This window comes from Myxocyprinus asiaticus, chromosome 6 (genome assembly GCF_019703515.2).
Source record: "Myxocyprinus asiaticus isolate MX2 ecotype Aquarium Trade chromosome 6, UBuf_Myxa_2, whole genome shotgun sequence".
Classification (NCBI taxonomy): Eukaryota; Metazoa; Chordata; class Actinopteri; order Cypriniformes; family Catostomidae; genus Myxocyprinus; species Myxocyprinus asiaticus.
In genome coordinates, this window is record NC_059349.1 from 45,274,770 (window position 1) to 45,293,208 (window position 18,439).

The window sequence follows — 18,439 nt, forward strand, 5'->3', positions numbered from 1 at the left end:
TTAATGGAGAGCAAAATATTGAGTCAGGGGCATGCTTTTTGGAATCAACGAATCTTCCACCGGTCATTCACATCTGGTGTAAAATAGAAGAAGGTCTCCAGTTAACATGAAACCCAGTTGAACCGTACACCGGCAGCAAAAAAATAAAAAATAAATAAATATTCTTCTGGCCATCTTGATTTGTTTGACTTAAATGAGCAATTGGTGGAAATAACCCGCAGCAGTGAACTGGTCTGGCCTGACTCGGTTCATAATTGATTGGGTGCGAACACCTCAAACTTTACTGGCTGTGAAAACCAGCAGGCGGGGCTCATTATACTGCATAGAAAATGCCGTAAAAAGTGTGTCAGCTGCTTGTGATTGTCAGTGGCCGTTCTGAGGAGAGATCAGACACGAGGTGCTAGAAAGCTGCTCAGAAAAATGTTCAATGAACATTACGTACGGAAGAAAGAACAGTGCCGCGTGCGCCTGCGAGGGGAGAGCTATGAGTGCATGAGCCTTGAGAACAACGGCAACAAAAACACACTTGTAACTTATTTATATATTCTAAAATATTGTACACTGTTTTGTCGAATCACGATTCATCTAATTTTTAGCATTTTAAATCGATTATTGACCAACACAAACGATTCTTGATTCAAAAATCATATTTTTTAAGATTGGTAATCAATGCATCAAGAAAACGAGTGAATCATTACACCCCTAATTATGATATGTTGTTAACATACCTGCGCATGATGCTTATTGATTTATGGGCTTTGTACAGTGCCAAGAAAACTATGTGAGCCCTTTGGAATCACCTGCATTTATGGATAAATTTGTCTTAAAATATGGTTTGATCTTCATCTAAGTTACAATTATGAACAAACACAATCTGTTTGAACTAATAACACACAAATTATTGTATTGTTCTTGTACATATTGAATACATCATTCAAACATTCACAGTGTAGGTTGGAAAAAATATGTGAACCCCCAGGTTAATTATATGTCAACAAAAGCTAATTAGAGTCAGGAGTTGGAAAATCTGGAATCCAATTAATGAAATGAGATTGGAAGTGTGGTTTAGAGCTACTTTGACATATAAAAAGCACTCAAACATTTTTAATTTGCAATTCACAAAGAAGCATCTGCTGACGTGGAATATGACTTGCTAAAAAGAGATCTCCGAAGACCTGCGATCAAGGATTGTTGCTTTGCATAAAGCTGGAAAGGGTTACTAAGTTATCTCAAAGGGCTTAGATATTCGTCTGTCCACAGTTAGACAAATGGTCTATAAATGGAGATGATTTAGTACTGTGGCTACTCTCCCTAGAAGTGGCCGTCCAGCCAAGATGACTCAAAGGGCACACAGATGAATGCTCAATTAGGTAAAAAAAAAAAAAAAAAAAAGAACCCTACAGTGACAGCTAAAGACTTGAAGGAATCATTGGAACTGGTTAACATCTCTGTTCATGAGTCTATTATACGGAAAACTTTATACAGGCATGATGTCCGTGGCAGGACACCACGTAGGAAGCAGCTGCTTTCCAACAGAATCATTGCTGCATGCCTCAAACACCTTGACACTCCATAACGCTACTGGGAAAATTTTTGTGGACTGATGAAACTAAGGTTGAATTGTTTGGGAATAACACGCAGCACTACGTATGGCGTAAAAAGGGCACTGCACACTAACATGAAAGCATCATCCCAACGGTGAGGTATGGTGGAGGGAGCATCATGATTTGGGGCTGCTTTGGAGCCTGGACCGCTTGCCAACACCGATGGAAAAAATGAATTATCAAGTTTATCATGATATCCTACAGGATAATGTCAGGGTGGCTGTGCGCCAGCTAAAGCTCAGTAGAAGTTGGGTGATGCAGCAGGACAATGACCTTAAACATCGAAGTAAATCCAGTACACAATGGCTTCAGAAAAGGAAATCCACCTTTTGGAGTGGCCCAGTCAGAGCTCAGATCTTAACCCAATAGAGATGCTGTGGAATGACCTCAAGAAAGCTCTTTACACCAGAACATTGTGCAGGTCTAATCTGCAGCTCCCGGAAACACTTGGTTGTGGTTATTGCTGCCAGAAGAGGATTGACCAGTTGTTAAAACTAAGGGTTCACTTTTTCCACAGCACTGTGAATGTTTAACGGGATGTGTTCAATAAAGACATGAAAGTTTATTATTGTTTGTGTGTTGTTAGCTTAAGCACATTGTGTTTGTTTTTGTTTGTACTTGTGACTTTCATGTAGATGAAATCACATTTTATGACCAATTAATGTAGACAACCAGCTTATTCCAAAGGGTTCACATACTTTTTCTTGCCACTGTATTGTGGATGTATTTTGAATCAATACTAATTGGATATTTGTGTATCTGGATATTTAAATACTGGATACTTGTGTATTGTTTGTCAGGACTAATTTGTATTTTGCGATGTGAGATAAAAGATGTTGGGTTTCGATTTTAAACTGATTTGAAAATATCTGTTGTTTTTTCTTCTCTTTAGAGGCTGAATGAGGCTAGGAGAATGATGGACAAGCTCAGAGCCTGTATTGTGGCAAACTACTATGCCAATGCTGGTCAGCCTAAAGTTCTTGAGGTAGTAAAGTAAATTCTTTGTGTTTTTGCTCAGTAACTGATTTTAAGAATCTTTCTGCATGAACAACCTTTCAGTTTTGTTGCTAATTTGGAGAAAGATCCTCTAATTATTCTCTGAGCTCTAAAAATGAAAGAACATCACCCTTTGACATCAGTTACCATTTCCATTTAAAATCCTAAACATTTTATTCTTGATTTTATTCATGTTCAGGCATCTAAGAGTGACCTATCTGTGCTGAATCACCCTGCCATAAAGCGCTTTCTGGAGTACCCCTCACGCTCCTCGTCTCCACTGAATCAAAACTCGGAGACACCGTCACAGGTCCAGTCCGAGAGTGAGTCCCTCAGCCTGCATGGAGAGACTGGAGAGAAAGAGACAGACAGCGGGAGAGAGGATGGCCCTCCACGTGAACTGCGACCCGGCAGGAACACGGGAAAGGTTAGTCGCATACACACTGCAAATCCTAAGATTTGAATAGATTTTAAGGATATTTGTAAACTTATGAACACAACCGTGTATCTGTAACTTTTTTTTGTCCCGCATTTGATTTTTCAAGTAACAATTATTAATGATTTATTTAAAATTCTCATGCATTTTTCTTTTGAGAATTGCGATGTATCTGTGAATCAATTTTTGCTCTGCCCTAATGATCACATTTAGAGAATCACTTTTGAAAATTGCCATACTATTACTCTATCGTGCTTGACAGTAATTTTTTTTTAAATGCATATCCATATGTAGGACACATTTGGTGTGCCTTCGTCCGTAGAACAGCATGTGACTTACCACACTACAGGAGAAGAGGCCTCGCGACTCTACGTTAAGAAAACCATCGTTGTGGGCAACGTCTCTAAGTATGAAGCCTTTTGTCTCTCTGCCTTTGCTATCTTACAGATAAAGCAATCTGCTTTATGTTAGTAATTTTAATTAGCAAAATTTTAGTCTATTAAGATGATGTTTGCACCCAGTGTGAACCTATTATGATTTGAAGAACAAGTTCCATATTATTATAGAAAAATTCACATAAAATTTTATATATATACTATTATATGGTGTGTGTGTGTGTGTGTGTGTGTGTGTGTGTGTGTGTGTGTGTGTATATATATATATATATATATATATATATACACACACACATATATATATATATATATATATATATATAAATACAGTATATATATATATATATATATATATATATATATATATATATATATATATATATATATATATATACGGTATATTAGAGCTGTCAGAATTAATCGTGATTAACACATTTACCATTAATACAGCATAAACCGTTGTTAGGAGGGTGGAACTTTTGCGTTGTGTTCGCCCGGAGTCATTACAATGATGCACACTTCACAACACACAACAGCGCTTCCCTGTCAGTGATAAAATGGAGAAAGAACCTCTTAGTGCTATTTGATGTACAAAACAAGCTTAGATGGGTCTTGTAATAGGCTGAAAAATACTTGATTTCTAAGTAATAACCACAGATACATGCCAAGTCTTAACTATCACCAAAACGCAGAATGAAAAGATTTTGTCTGCAAGTGCTTTTCATGTGGAGTTCAAAGCGACACTTTGTACTGCCGTTGATGCTCTGACGTGAATTGTGAATGCAGCTTCATGATTGCTGTAGGAAAGCAGATAGCCACAATCTACTGGCAGATTAATGTTGTTGAGATTTAATGCCAATTGCAATGGATTTGTAACCTATGGGGAGACAAGTTATTTCAATTAGTCAAACTCCCAAACTTTAGGAAATGTTTAATATTACTTGAATTAGTGCAGTTTAAGTGCATTTCTATCTTGATACTGTGGAAGGCTTTGTTTGAAAATTTTTAATAAAGCATTATATTGTTTTGTTTTCTTTCCTAAGATGGAAATAAAAGCATTTTGGCAGGAAAAAAATTATATAGGGTGTCAAATTTCAGCATTTTCAAAGTCTGCGATTTAATCACATTTAACTACAAAAAATTACACGATTAATCATGATTTAAAATTTTAATCGCTAAGCACTAATATATACACTGATCAGCCACAACATTAAAACCACTGACAGGTGAAGTGAATAACATCGATTATCTGTTTACAATGGCACCTGTCAAGGGCTGGGATATATTAGGCAGAAAGTGAACAGTCAGTTCTTGAATTTCATGTGTTGGAAGCAGGAAAAATGGGCAAGCGTAAGGATATGAGCGACTTTGACAAGGGCAAAATTAGATGGATAGAGGACACAGTCAGAGCATCTCCAAAACGACAGGTCTTGTGGGGTGTTCCCGGTATGCATTGGTTAGTACCTACCAAAAGTGGTCCAAGGAAGGACAACCGGTGATCCGGCAACAGGGTCATGGGTGCCCAAGGCTCATTGATGCATGTGGGGAGCAAATGCTAGCCCGTCTGGTCCAGTCCCACAGAAGAGCTTCTGTAGCACAAATGGCTGAAAAACGTAATTCTGGCCATGATAGAAAGGTGTCAGAACACACAGTGCTTCGCAGCTTGCTGCGTAGTCGCAGACTGGTCAGAGTGCCCATGCTGTCCCCTGTCCACCACCGAAAGCGTTCCTACAATTGGCACATGAGCATCAGAACTTGACCATGGAGCAATGGAAGAAGGTGGCCTGGTCTGATGAATCGCATTTTCTTTTAGATCATGTGGAAGGCTGGGTGCGTGAGTGTTGTTTACCTGGGGAAGAGATGTCAGCAGGATGCACCATGGGAAGAAGGTAGGCCGGCGGAGGCAATGTGATGCCCTGGGCAATGTTCTGCTGGGAAACCTTGGGTCCTAGCATTCATGTGGAATTTAGTTTGACACGTACCACCTACCTAAAGATTGTTGCAGACCACGTACACCCCTTTATGGCAACGATATTTCCTGATGGCCGTGGCCTCTTTCAGCAGGATAATGCGCCCTGCCACACTGCAAAAATTGTTCAGGAATGGTTTGAGGAACATGACAAAGAGTTCAAGGTGTTGACTTGGCCCCCAAATTCCCCAGATCTCAATCCGATTGAGCATCTATGGGATGTGCTGGACCAACAAGTCCGATCCATGGAGGCTCCACCTCGCAACTTACAGGACTTAAAGGATCTGCTGCTAACGTCTTGGTGCCAGATACAACAGGACATCTTCAGAGGTCTTGTGGAGTCCATGCCTCGACGGTTCAGAACTGTTTTTGCAGTAAGAGGGGGACCTACACGATATTAGGCAGGTGGTTTTAATGGTGTGGCTGATAGATAGATATTGGAGTATAAGAAATCACATTGTGCAATGAATTTCAGCAATACCCCAAAAACCAGAGGGTTTCTGGCTCAAATCCCTGTTAGTGCACTGAATGATTTTGATTTAGCACCTCTGAGAGGCTGGCTCTGATGTTTGTGCCCTTCCTCTGAACAGTACTATTGTGCCCTTGAGTAGGACACATTCTTTCTTTTGCAAACTTTGTCACTGTTTTTCTCGGTCCCCAGTTCCAAAAACCAGAACACTGTCAATAAATAGCCACAGTTTATTATTCAGACAGATGTTTTATGAGAAACACTTTTTATGTCTCCAAGCTTGTATTTATTTTTAAATGCATCACTCTCAACAAAAATTCTCTGTATTTCTCAGAAACCCAATAAACCTCCGTGTTCCACAAAGCAGTGTTTCCTCAGGCAGCGAGCTAACCTCATTTATTCTGCAAAATTACACAGACCTTGTCTGCTTTACCTCATTAAATCCACTCAGAGCATGTGATAGAGACACAGCTTCGTGTGTGTGTGTGTCTGGATATCAGGCCCAGACGGAATCTGCGTGTGCAGAACTCCACAGAAAACTCAAGATTTTTGCGGAATTGTCATTCACAGTTCTTTACATCCCCCACCCCTTGCTTGTTCGTTTATTAGATATCAGCTACCAATAACAGTATAGTAATCTCAGCTCCTTGTAACACATCATATGTTTAAATCCCTTGCTTTTCCCTAAAAATCAGTGCAGAAAATGTAAAAAAAAAAAAAAAAAACAAGTCTGCTGATTCCCTCTGGGCCTGGATATGAGTAATGTTATAAGCTCCTTTTTTACTGTCCATGGAGCTGCTAAAGGTCTTAAATAGATTTTTTTCTCCAGGGCCAGTGTGCTGAAAAAAAACTGTCACCATCTCGAAGTGTTTATCTGATTAATACATTTTTAAACTCTTCTATCTTCTACATTTATGTCCTTAGCAGATGGTTTCTTTCCAAAGTAACTTAAAATGAAGTGTACAAATCACATTAATGATAATTACTGTGACAGGTAACTGAGAAAACAGTGCCTGCTGAGCCAAGAAGGAAACTGAGAGCATGGAAATACACTAAACGTTTGCTTGTGCTTATGCTGAATGAATACAGATCCAACAATACAAGTACACAGTTAAGGCCTATTAACAGTGTGAGCGATGTGACGATGTGAATTGCACACAAAAATCAACACTAATCTTTCAAACATATCTTTTCACACTGATAGTTGTGATGCAAATCACTCTCTGAGAAAAGTTTGAAAGCAAATCGCACTACGCCCATTTTTTATGCTTTAATGTAAAATACAGTTCTGGACACATGACCTAAAAGCTTATATATTATTGGTTGGAGTTTTTACACGGTGTAAAAGGGGGTCTAAACAGATTAAATAGTTTAACTGCTTTAACCCCCTGAGACCCGAGCGTGACTGCTGTGCATTTTATGTTTCCCTATTTGATTTGCAACTAGTAGCACCTAATAAACATGCACAAAAAAAACAAACAATTGAGCTAATAGTTTTCCTAGTTTTTGGTGGGAACATTTGTGGACAGCAGGACTAAGTTGTTTATTATGTTTCCAGGAGTGTTAGTTATTCATGTTTTTGAGATGTTACAGACATTATATCAGAAAGTAGCATAATTAATTATTATTCAAAGTAATGGCCAGCATCCAATTACTGCCAACAAAGTTAAAATAAAATTATACATTATAACTTCTGAATCGATCTATTGATTACCATTGTCCCATGTTTGTCAAACTTGAGTGGTTCAAACATCATCTGCAGCCTGAAACTGAACTTTTGGTCGGATTTTAGGAGTGTATGCACTTAGCTGCATAGGAAAGCTTGAGGATGCTCCCTTGCTTCTATTTAGTGAGTGAATTAACCTCCAGTGTGCTGTCTGTCTGCACTGGTCTCAGAACAGTTTGAAATGCACTTTATTTTCATCCTAGCTCCATATAAAGCCTCTGAAAGCAAAATATTTCAGCTTTTGGATGAACCCATTGATTCTCAGTTTGCACAGTAAATATAGGATTTCTAATAAAAAAATTAGCTGAAGTACACATTAGTGTACATTGTGTTTAGCAGCATGGGGTTTCGTGATAAATCACAAAAAAAAAAAAATTGCATATTGGATAACTAGAGACCAATCTCTCGACTCAAACATGTTTCAATGTAAAAACTTAATTAGGTTTCTTACCAGATGTAGTTCTGTTGGTGTTTCTCCCAAAGACAAACTCAACTGTGATCTGTGCCATGTTGTTTTGTCACAAGACTCTGTACTTCGAAAGTTTAACCCTTTGCTGACAGCCCAGAGTCTTCTAAACTGAGATCATTCTGTTTAAATGAATTTAAATTATGCGTTAAGTATAGTGAAGCTAAAATACAACGTCCACGCATGTTTATGCGGGGTCGCACAAAGTTAAAATATTATCTCTTGGAAAATTCACTGCTTGATATTCACACTGTGAATAAGCCTTTTAGTTTCTACTTATTGGTACCTAGGAACAATTTGAGGATAGGTAATTTGAAGTGGAGATGATTTTTTTTTTCAGTTAGAAATATAGAGACTAGAGTAGGTGAATCCGGAAGAGTGTGTATGCTACTATAAATTGATTCAGTTTGATAATCTCTCTCTCTCTCTCTCTCTCTCTCTCTCTCTCTCTCTCTCTCTCTCTCTCTCTCTCTCAGGTATATTGCCCCTGATAAGCGTGAGGAGAATGATCAGTCCACTCATAAATGGATGGTGTATGTTCGAGGTTCTCGGAAAGAGCCCAGTATTGATCATTTCGTAAAGAAGGTCTGGTTCTTCCTGCATCCCAGCTATAAGCCCAATGACCTTGTGGAGGTCAGGTATGTGTATACCTACCTCTAACTCATCATTTTAGTACAGAATTGTTTCTGCATGATTTCATTCATATTGTTATAGTGTGTAGCATTTTCTTGAATTTTATTAATGCACATTTATAGTATTTCACAGAGATATTCTGTGTATTTGCTTTGACATTTGAGTTTTTCCCTTTTTGAGCAGTATCCACATAGAACAGCGCCCTGTAGTGCAGATTGTATGCATCTCTTTCTGTATGAATTTGTGAAATTCAGCCCGCTGAAAAGGGCATTTTTTAAACTGTGTTTGTGTTTAGTGAGCCACCATTCCACCTGACACGTCGTGGATGGGGAGAGTTTCCTGTCCGGGTCCAGATCCACTTTAAAGACCAACGGAACAAACGTATTGATATCATCCACCACTTGAAGGTCAGACACTCAACTAAACTCTTCCATACACATTCTCATTGAACCTCTTTCATCACTTCCTATTTTTTATCTTTCTTTCTTGTACTAATTTACATGTAGAATCCATAAATTAGACCCTTTTGTCTTGAAATGTCCTGCAAGGATTATTCTGTCATTTAAGGATTCCCACTCTCTCTCATATGTGTAAATGGCACATGATAGAAAAGGCTTGTAAGAATGCATCACTTCTTTGTTGGACTCCCTGACTATATGGTTCAAATGGTTGATTTAATAAAGCGTTCTGTTTGTTGATATTTCCTTTGTCTAACACTGTTTTTATTTATTTTTATTTATTTTTTTTAAGATTCAAAACATGCAAAAAACACTTTCTTCCTCCCAAAACACTCTGTTAGATTCTCCACATTGCAAAGATTGTTATTTGATGTTTCTCTTTGTTCTCCCACAGCTGGACAGAACATACACAGGTTTACAGACTCTGGGAGCTGAAACGGTAAGACATGCTGAGTATCTGAATGTCTGTCTGAAACTAAGGATAAAATCTTCTTAATGCTTTAGAATCTTATTAGATCATCAAAACATCAAAGGTAAAAAAAATAGCTTAACCTTGAGAGAGTAAGGGCATTGAGTATGAGTGTCCTTATGTTATCACAGACAGAGAGAATGTGATTAATAAGTTAGGTTAAAACAGACCAGATCAGTCAGAACCTTTTAGAATTGGTGCACATCAGAGTTGCCTCTAGACACGTTTACATTTCTTTCCTTGACAGATCTCACCAAAGCATATTTCAATAAAGTACACATACATAAATGGACTATGGTTTAGGTCTAATTTTTGGAGAAGAGCACCACAAGCTACAAGAACACTGCAACAGTTGTGAATATAGTGATGATAGTGTCATAGTCTAGAAGTATTGTTGAAGCCATAGACAAAATAAATGCAATTGGAGTTATGGTGAGTATTAAGTTCTTGATCTAGTTAGTTCTGAAAAATGGAATTATGAGTGAATGTGAAAAATGAAGGTTTATTGTTGTTAATAAGAAATGGAATAAAATGTGGGTTCTGATAGTGGAGTCAGTGTCATTAAGAGCAAGTCTGTTATTGATTGTCCTGAGTATGTGTTCTAGAAGGTGTGCAGAAGGTTACATTTATTTTCTTGAAGGAAAAAAATTAATTAGGAAAGTTTTTTTTTTTGTTGCAGTCACAGATGCCATTTATTACAAGTGTTAAGTGATCGTACATGTGACATATCCGTGTTTCTCTTTAAAGCGTACATTTGTCAGTTTCTGTCTTATTTCTTGAAGGTGGTGGATGTCGAGCTCCACAGAAACTCACTGGGCGATGACTTCATCCCCTCTGCCCCCTCATCTTCATCATCCTCTGCCTCCTCTCATCTGCCGTTTGTGGGCGGGGCTGGCTCCTCCACAGCTAGCCAGGCCACTCGGCGGCCCATCTCTCCCTCCCAGCACTCTCCTAATGATCAACCCTGCACAGAGAGAGGTAGACAATGTGCACGGTCGCACGCATGCACACAGGCAGGCACGCACACACGCACAGGCAGGCACATACACATGCACAGTGATTGTCCATCTTACAGGATGTCTCGTGCTTCCACAAAAGAAATATGTGCTCTCTCACTGCCTCTTTAAAACAGTATTTTTTTCTGTTGTGACAAAAACTTGTAGTTAAAAAAAAAATAATAAAAAATAACGGAAAATGATGTCATCATTTACTCACCCTCATGTCTTTCCAAGCCAGTAATTTCTGTGGAACACAAAAGATAAATGAAACTGAAAGGAGACTGAGTCTGTCAAGCTCCAAAATGACCAAAAACAAAAAGGACCATCATATAGATAAAAATGAATATTACATATTTTGGTTAATCCTTTAACCAGGAACTGATGGCTAATTCATTAAAATCGTCATTTAAAAGCTTGGAATCTGGACTTGCTGCTATTTAAGGTTTGGTGAATATAACCTGAACCATAAATGTGCTTATATTATAGATCTATGCTGATTTGAATGTGAAATAAATGACAATGGACTTGCATTAATTGCACGGTCCCCATTTATATGAGTGTTAATCCTGATGATGTGCAAACAGATAGAGAATAATTATCTTCTAACAGATGTAATAATGTATTAAACCAAAATGAGGCGATAAACAGCATGCAATGAACATTGAACAACAAAACACACAACACAAACCCTAATTTCGGTTAACATGGTGTAATATTTAACAGTCAGACTGCGAGTGCAGAGGTAGTTTACAGTGCTCATCTGTGACAGTTCCACTGCTGGGAGTAGATAACATCATACAAGTGGAATAGTCGTGAGTCATAATGTTAGAAAAGGCTCAACTCGTAAAATGCACGCACATTTATTTCACCCACAAACTAGTGTTTTTAGCCATCTCGTGTCACTCTATTTCCCACATTCTGTTTGTTTCATGAAGTAATACGTGAAAACAATTGCACCCAAGTAACATGCATGCATGTTTTTGCCACATTTTAGTTTTTTGTCTCATGAAGCAAACAGAATATGGAAAATGGCATGTCGTTACTTACAGCAGATGACTAAAACCAGCCCCAAAACAACGTAACAAGGTGCTGAGATGTTGAAATAATCTTCACAGAGCGACATGAGGTTGGCTCTCACTCACACATACACGCTATGTATGAGCCAACGCATTGTCGCTTGGGGCTGCCCAAGTCCCTGCCTGATGGAAAGAAGCAGCAGGCAGTCAGAGAATTTCAGCTATAAGCAAAGAAAAGGAACACATAATCGGTGAAAATATTGGCAGTAATTCCATTATCAGCGCAATGATAATATTTTTATTTTTCCGGTTATCGGACAATAATATATCTGCCGTGCATCCCTACATATTACTCTTGCTCTATATTTCAACACTTCTGAAGCCATATGATAGATTTGTGTGAGGAACAGACTGAAATACAAGTTATTATTCACTGATATATATGGTCTGTTTATCAGGCAAAGCTATCGTAGTTCGTTTTTCATTCCTTGAAGATATATAGGGGTGTCAGTGAATTATTGATTAGAATCATTCCTCTTTTCTCTCTCATTCCCCACAGTTCCTGGTGTCACTGTCAAGAGTGAGTCTGTGCGTTCTTCATGTTCTGAACGGACCACGTCACAGTCTAGTAGGTCAGAGAAAATCACCCTTGGTTCCCACGGAAACTCTGCATTTCAGCCCATCACGGCCAGCTGTAAGATCATTCCACAAGGGCAAGTGCCAAGTCCCGCCGAGTCACCCGGGAAATCATTCCAGCCAATCACGATGAGCTGCAAAATTGTGTCAGGTGAGTCACAGAGGTGCACAAAGATGGTGGAGCATGGATGAGATTAATAGTGTCTTTCATTTTGTTCTAGCTTTGTTCTGCCAGTGGTTTACTAGTAAAAAGCAGATTGTTGTTAGGGTCCTTTTTTGTCTATCAGCATAAAGTCTGGACCAAACTTCAGCATATTTTCTCAAGAACTGCCCACTTAGACACAAAAAAGGCATTCTGACCAACTTGTAATATGACTTGCCACAGATGTCTTGTTTAAAAAGTGCATCAAACAAACTTAAATTTCTTTCAAAGATTTGATGCTATGAAACTTAGCAACTAGTTTTCCCTCAGAAATGCTTACTGTAGCAGCCTGGGAACCTGTGCACTCTTACTCCCAGAAATTCTGTTAAGTCAGCCAATCAGATTGGAGCCTGACATTTTGAGGCTCCAAATGGGAAGCCCCAGGGCATGCCATACAAGGCGGAGATTAGAAAAAAGCAGACAGGCAGATCGGACAGTAATGCATCATGGATTTGAAGTCAGTGTGTGACCACAAATGTCAGAGGAGCTCAGTCTGATTCTCTGAGGATCACACTGTAAATCTAATCACAGAAACCCAATTTTTGTGTGTGTTCCAGGCTCTCCTATCTCCACTCCTAGTCACTCTCCTCTCCCCCGAATGTCCTCATCCACCCCAGTACACATGAAGTCCAGCCCGTCAGTCATCAACAACCCCTACATCATTGTGGACAAGCCAGGCCAAGTCATTAATATGGCTGCAGCTGCAGGTACACACATAGTACTGTTGTACCACTATGCATTAAAACAAGCAATATGTCCTTTCTCATAGATGTTAATCAGAGTTTTTTCCTTACCACCCTGATGCACAATAAGACATTTTGTCAGTTGCTGGGGTTCTATTTTCACCACATCGAGCTGTCTAGCTACGCCCACAGCGAATTCTTGTTGGTGTAAAATACCATCACGTGTTTTATTTGCTGTGATTTTGTTGCTTTGCAGCAGCAATTGAATTTCCGTGTTGACAGAGAAGTTACTTGTTGCTGGAAATTTGTCGTGTCACGCATGGGTTGGAGACAATGTAAGAGTGTATCAGGAGTGAATGATGAAGGCAAATCACAAAGTACAAGTTCTCCTTCAGTTCTTTTTCTCTGATTTGTCTTACCTTGCTCTCTCTGTCACAAACTCACACACTGCACTTTTCTCTTTCATGACTCACGCTGTGGGTTTTCAGGACATTGCAGGACCAGGTTGCCATAGCGACCACATCACTGAGTTTAGGAGTATGTGTATTATGCAGTTAATGTACCAATACTAGGTGTGTGTGTGTGTGGAGTACAAATTTATCCTCCATGGCTGCACAACTGCTGTGCTTCTCACAAATGCTATACAGTGCTGGGAAAAAGTTTTTGCCCCCATCCTGATTTCTTCTGTTTTTGTGTATATCTCATACTAAATTGTTTAAAAAAATTCAAACATAATCTAACATAAAACAAAGGCAATCGGAGTAAACACAAAATACAGTTGTTAAATTATGTTATTTATTGAAGTCACAAAAAAGCCAAGGACAACATCCAAGGAACTGCAGGCCTCTCTCGCATCAATAAAGGTCATTGTTCATGACTCCACTATCAGAAAGACACAGGCCAAAAAATTGCATCCATGGAAGAGTGGCGAGGTGAAAACAACTGCTAACCCAGAAGAACATTAATGCTCTTTTGAATTTTGCCATAACACACCTTGATGATCTTCAAACCTTTTGGGAGAATGTTCCGTGGACTGATGAGTCTAAAGTGGAACTGTTTGGAAGACAGGAGTCCCGTTACATCTGGCGTAAATAAAATCAAGAATTCCACAAAAAGAACATCATACTTATGTTCAAGCATGGTGGTGGTAGTGTGATGGTGTGGTGATGCTTTTCTGCCTCAGGACCAGGACGACTTGCAGTAATTGAGGGAAACATGAATTCTGCTCTCTACCAGAAAATCCTAAAGGAGAATGTCCAGTCATCAGTCCATGAGTTGAAGCTTAAGCGCAACTGGATTATGCAGCAAGACAATGATACAAAGCATAGGAGTAAGTCCACCTCTGAATGGCTCAAAAGAAGCAAAATTAAACATTTGGAGTGGCCTGACTTGAACCTTATTGAGATGCTGTGGCAAACAGGCAGTTCATGCTTGAAAACCATCCAGTGTGGCTGAACTGAAGCAGTTCTGCAAAGAAGAGTTAGCAAAAATTCCACCACAGTGTTGTGAGACTGATCTGCAGTTATCAGAAGTGTTTGTTGGCACATCCAGCTATTAAGTTTAAGGGGGCAGTTAGTTTTTCACATGGGTGATATTGGTGTTGGATAACACTTTTGCTTCAATAAAAAAAAAAAAAAAAAAAAAAACTATATATATATATATATATATATATATATATATATATATATATATATATTATATAAATAATATATTTTATATACAGTTGTGCTCAAAAGTTTGCATACCCTGGCAGAAATTGTGACATTTTTGAAACGACCACACCGTCTTTTTCCAGAGCAGCCTGTATTTCTCCTGAGGTTACCTGTGGGTTTTTCTTTGAATCCCAAACAATTTTTCTGGCAGTTGCGGCTGAAATCTCTCTTGGTCTACCTGATATTGGCTTGGTATCAAGAGATCCCCGAATTTTCCACTTCTTAATAAGCGATTGAACAGTACTGACTGGCATTTTCAAGGCTTTGGATATCTTTTTATATTCTTTTCCATCTTTTGACAGTTCTTTTCTGCTCCCCATGGCTCAGTATCTAGCCCGCTCAGTGCATCCACGTGAGAGCTAACAAACTCATTGACTATTTATACACAGACACTAATTGCAATTTAAAAAGCCACAGGAGTGGGAAATTAACTTTTAATTGCCATTTAAACCTGTGTGTGTCACCTTGTGTGTCTGTAACAAGGCCAAACATTCAAGGGAATGTAAACTTTTGATCAGGGCCATTTGGGTGATTTCTGTTATCATTATGATTTAAAATGGAGCCAAACAACAATGTGATAATAAATGGCTTCATATGATCACTATCCTTAAATAAAAGACATGATCAGTCATATTTTCAAAATCAGTGCCAAAATTTCAACATTTCTGCCAGGGTATGCAAACTTTTGAGCACAACTGTGTGTGTGTGTGTGTGTGTGTGTGTGTGTGTGTGTGTGTGTGTATATAATATATAATATATATACACACACACATACATACACACACACTCACACACTACCGGTCAAAAGTTTTGCAACACTTGACTGAAATGTTTCTCATGATCTTAAAAATCTTTTGATCTGAAGGCGTATGCTTAAATGTTTGAAATTAGTTTTGTAGACAAAAATATAATTGTGCCACCATATTAATTTATTTCATTATAAAACTAAAATGTAATAAAAAAATTGAAATCGATGACTTGGACCGAATAATAAAGCAAACGATAAGTGCCCAACATAGATGGGAACTCCTTCAGTACTGTTTAAAAATCATCCCAGGGTGATACCTCAAGAAGTGTGTTGAGAAAATGTCAAGAGTACATGTCTGCAAATTCTAGGCAAAGGGTGACTACTTTGAAAATGCTAAATTATAACACCGATTTGATTTATTTTGGATTTTGTTTAGTCGCAACATAATTCCCATAGTTCCATTTATGTTATTCCATAGTCTTGACTGGATACAAAACTTCTAATTCTGGCTATGTTTTTTAGATGATAGTAGGCTGATTTAGTTATTGCTTTGTGACTACTGAAACTAAGGTCTGACTCAAATGACACCAAGATTTCTTGATTTCTTTTTTTTGTCTTGTTTGAAGATCTAAAACTATTTTGTTTGAAAAGTACACAAAAATAGAAGAAATCAGGAAGGGGCAAATGCTTTTTCTAGAGCCCAACTGATATGGGATTTTTGAGACCGATTACCGATTTTAGAGAGGGAAAATTCACCGATTACCGATATAGTGGCCGATATATATATAATTTTTGAGCTGGAATGAAAACAGACCTTTTTCTGTGTGGATTTTGCACCGATATGACTATGCAAAGGTACTCAGAAGGCTGCTTTTGTTGGGCCTCATGTATTCAGATAGAAGACCAAAGCAGGCCTAACAGTCGTAAAACCTAACTCAGCCCCCACACATTTCATGTCGTAAATTATACTGAAAAAAATCGCGTCAAAATCAAACAAAGGGAGTCCAAAACAGACTACAGATCCATGAAGCCTTGCTCACTAAAGGATCGAGCGCTCAACTCCTATTGGATGAGGCACACAACAGAACGTCCCTCAAACATGACGTCATCAGGAGTTCAAATCATTCTGAAATGCGTCCAGAATTGGCTTCCAGCGACTTAGTTCACCGAATACGGATGTAGCTTTTTGCTGCTCTCCGGTGCAACCTCGTGGCATAAGGAAGTAATGTCCGACTTGAAACTGTAGCCATACAGTCGCCATCTCGCTGGACGAGTTGAGATTACTCTGTGTTCAACCAAACACTCTAACGGATCCGAAGGAGACCGCCGAGCAATTCGCATCTTCACCCGTTTGCCTACAGAAGTGAAGAGATTAAAGATTTCTCTTCCATCTTCAATCAAGTTGACATTTCTGAGTTCTCTGCCAGCCCGCCGAGAATCAACAGCCGTACCGCCCGCCGACAGAGCGAGGAAACAGCCTCCCGTCATCACACGAGCCTCAAGGAACCGGGTCAAAGTTAAAGGACGGAGGAAAACACATTCTACCTGTGTCCTCATGCGATTCAAGTAAGAGGATACGTTTGGGCAGAGATAGAATATTATAGCGTGTTATTCTTGTGTTTCAAGGTTTTTTGCTTGTACAGTTTACGGACCGCCATCTCCGCTCATTATTAATACTCAGGGTATTAATTATCACAAATTTGTTTTGCTGTATTGTGGTCCAAACAAATTGGACTGTTGTGCATTTTCACCATCGCGGGTGAGACAGAAACTGAGTTCATCCATTAGAGTCAAATAACGCAGGACTTTTACGAGCCCTGCTCATAAAACTGCGTCTCTGAGTGATAAGCACAGCTGCTTTCTCTCCAGCTATCACGAAATCAGCTTTCAGGCTGTCACTTAATCGTCTCTCTCTCACTAACCACACTGACACACACACACACACACACACTTTATGTGTTATAGGATTATTTTTATTTCCATATCTAATTATGTCACTGTTTAGTTTGTAGTTGTAAGTCGGAAGTTTATTGACTGCATTATATTAATTATTAATTGATATTACTGCATAAATAAACTTTTGTTTATATTACAAAGAGAAGTGTTTTGGTTTGGTTTGCATACGCCTGTGTGATGCTGACGGGATGTCAGTGCTCGGATTCAAACCTTCATTCATTGTTTTTTTTTCCCGAAAATCGATATTCTTCGGATGCCGATTTTCCTAAGAAAACAATCTAATATTGAGACTGTTTTAATATTCAGTTATTAGTCCCTGATTTCAGGGTGGTGCCCCGTCAATGTTAATCCTTATTAATATTCTATTGATTTTTGATAATTGATAATTATCTTTGATGATTGTTGAATTTGAATGACCAATAAGCTAGTGTTAATTTTAATTAATGTTTCATCGATGTTAACAATTAAAAATTATCTTTGATAATTGTTGATTTAAAGGATTAAAAAAAAACTAAAATTGATTCTCATCAATGTTCTATTGATTTTAATAATTAATAATTATCTTTGATAATTATTAATTATTGCTAATAACCAAACTTGCTCCTAAACGTAGCACACTACATTTACTGGAGCCCCATATGAGGTTTTAATGAGTTAGATCCAATTAATTAATTTAAATATTAATTAATAACTACAGAATTAATTATTTCTGATAGTAACACTGATCTAAACCACCAGTAAAGCCCTACACTTTCTTAAATATTTTTATCAAAGAATATTTGACATTATTATTATACATTGTCAACCAATTCTAGAAATGAACACTGAGAAAATAAAGAATAAATACAAATACAATAAATAGCTTTA

At 38.3% G+C, this 18,439-nt stretch overlaps 1 protein-coding gene across 3 annotated transcripts in view; it reads left to right on the forward strand.

The window, feature by feature from the left end:
• yeats2 (YEATS domain containing 2) overlaps positions 1-18,439 on the forward strand; it is a 79,978-nt gene that overhangs the window by 4,006 nt on the left and 57,533 nt on the right. For all 3 annotated transcript variants that reach the window (XM_051699473.1, XM_051699474.1, XM_051699472.1), the window contains exons 4-12: positions 2,497-2,589; positions 2,800-3,027; positions 3,331-3,443; positions 8,538-8,699; positions 8,990-9,101; positions 9,547-9,591; positions 10,404-10,599; positions 12,195-12,422; positions 13,031-13,180. In XM_051699473.1, the coding sequence (XP_051555433.1) occupies positions 2,497-2,589; positions 2,800-3,027; positions 3,331-3,443; positions 8,538-8,699; positions 8,990-9,101; positions 9,547-9,591; positions 10,404-10,599; positions 12,195-12,422; positions 13,031-13,180 (1,327 nt within the window). The remainder of the gene's footprint in view (positions 1-2,496; positions 2,590-2,799; positions 3,028-3,330; positions 3,444-8,537; positions 8,700-8,989; positions 9,102-9,546; positions 9,592-10,403; positions 10,600-12,194; positions 12,423-13,030; positions 13,181-18,439) is intronic.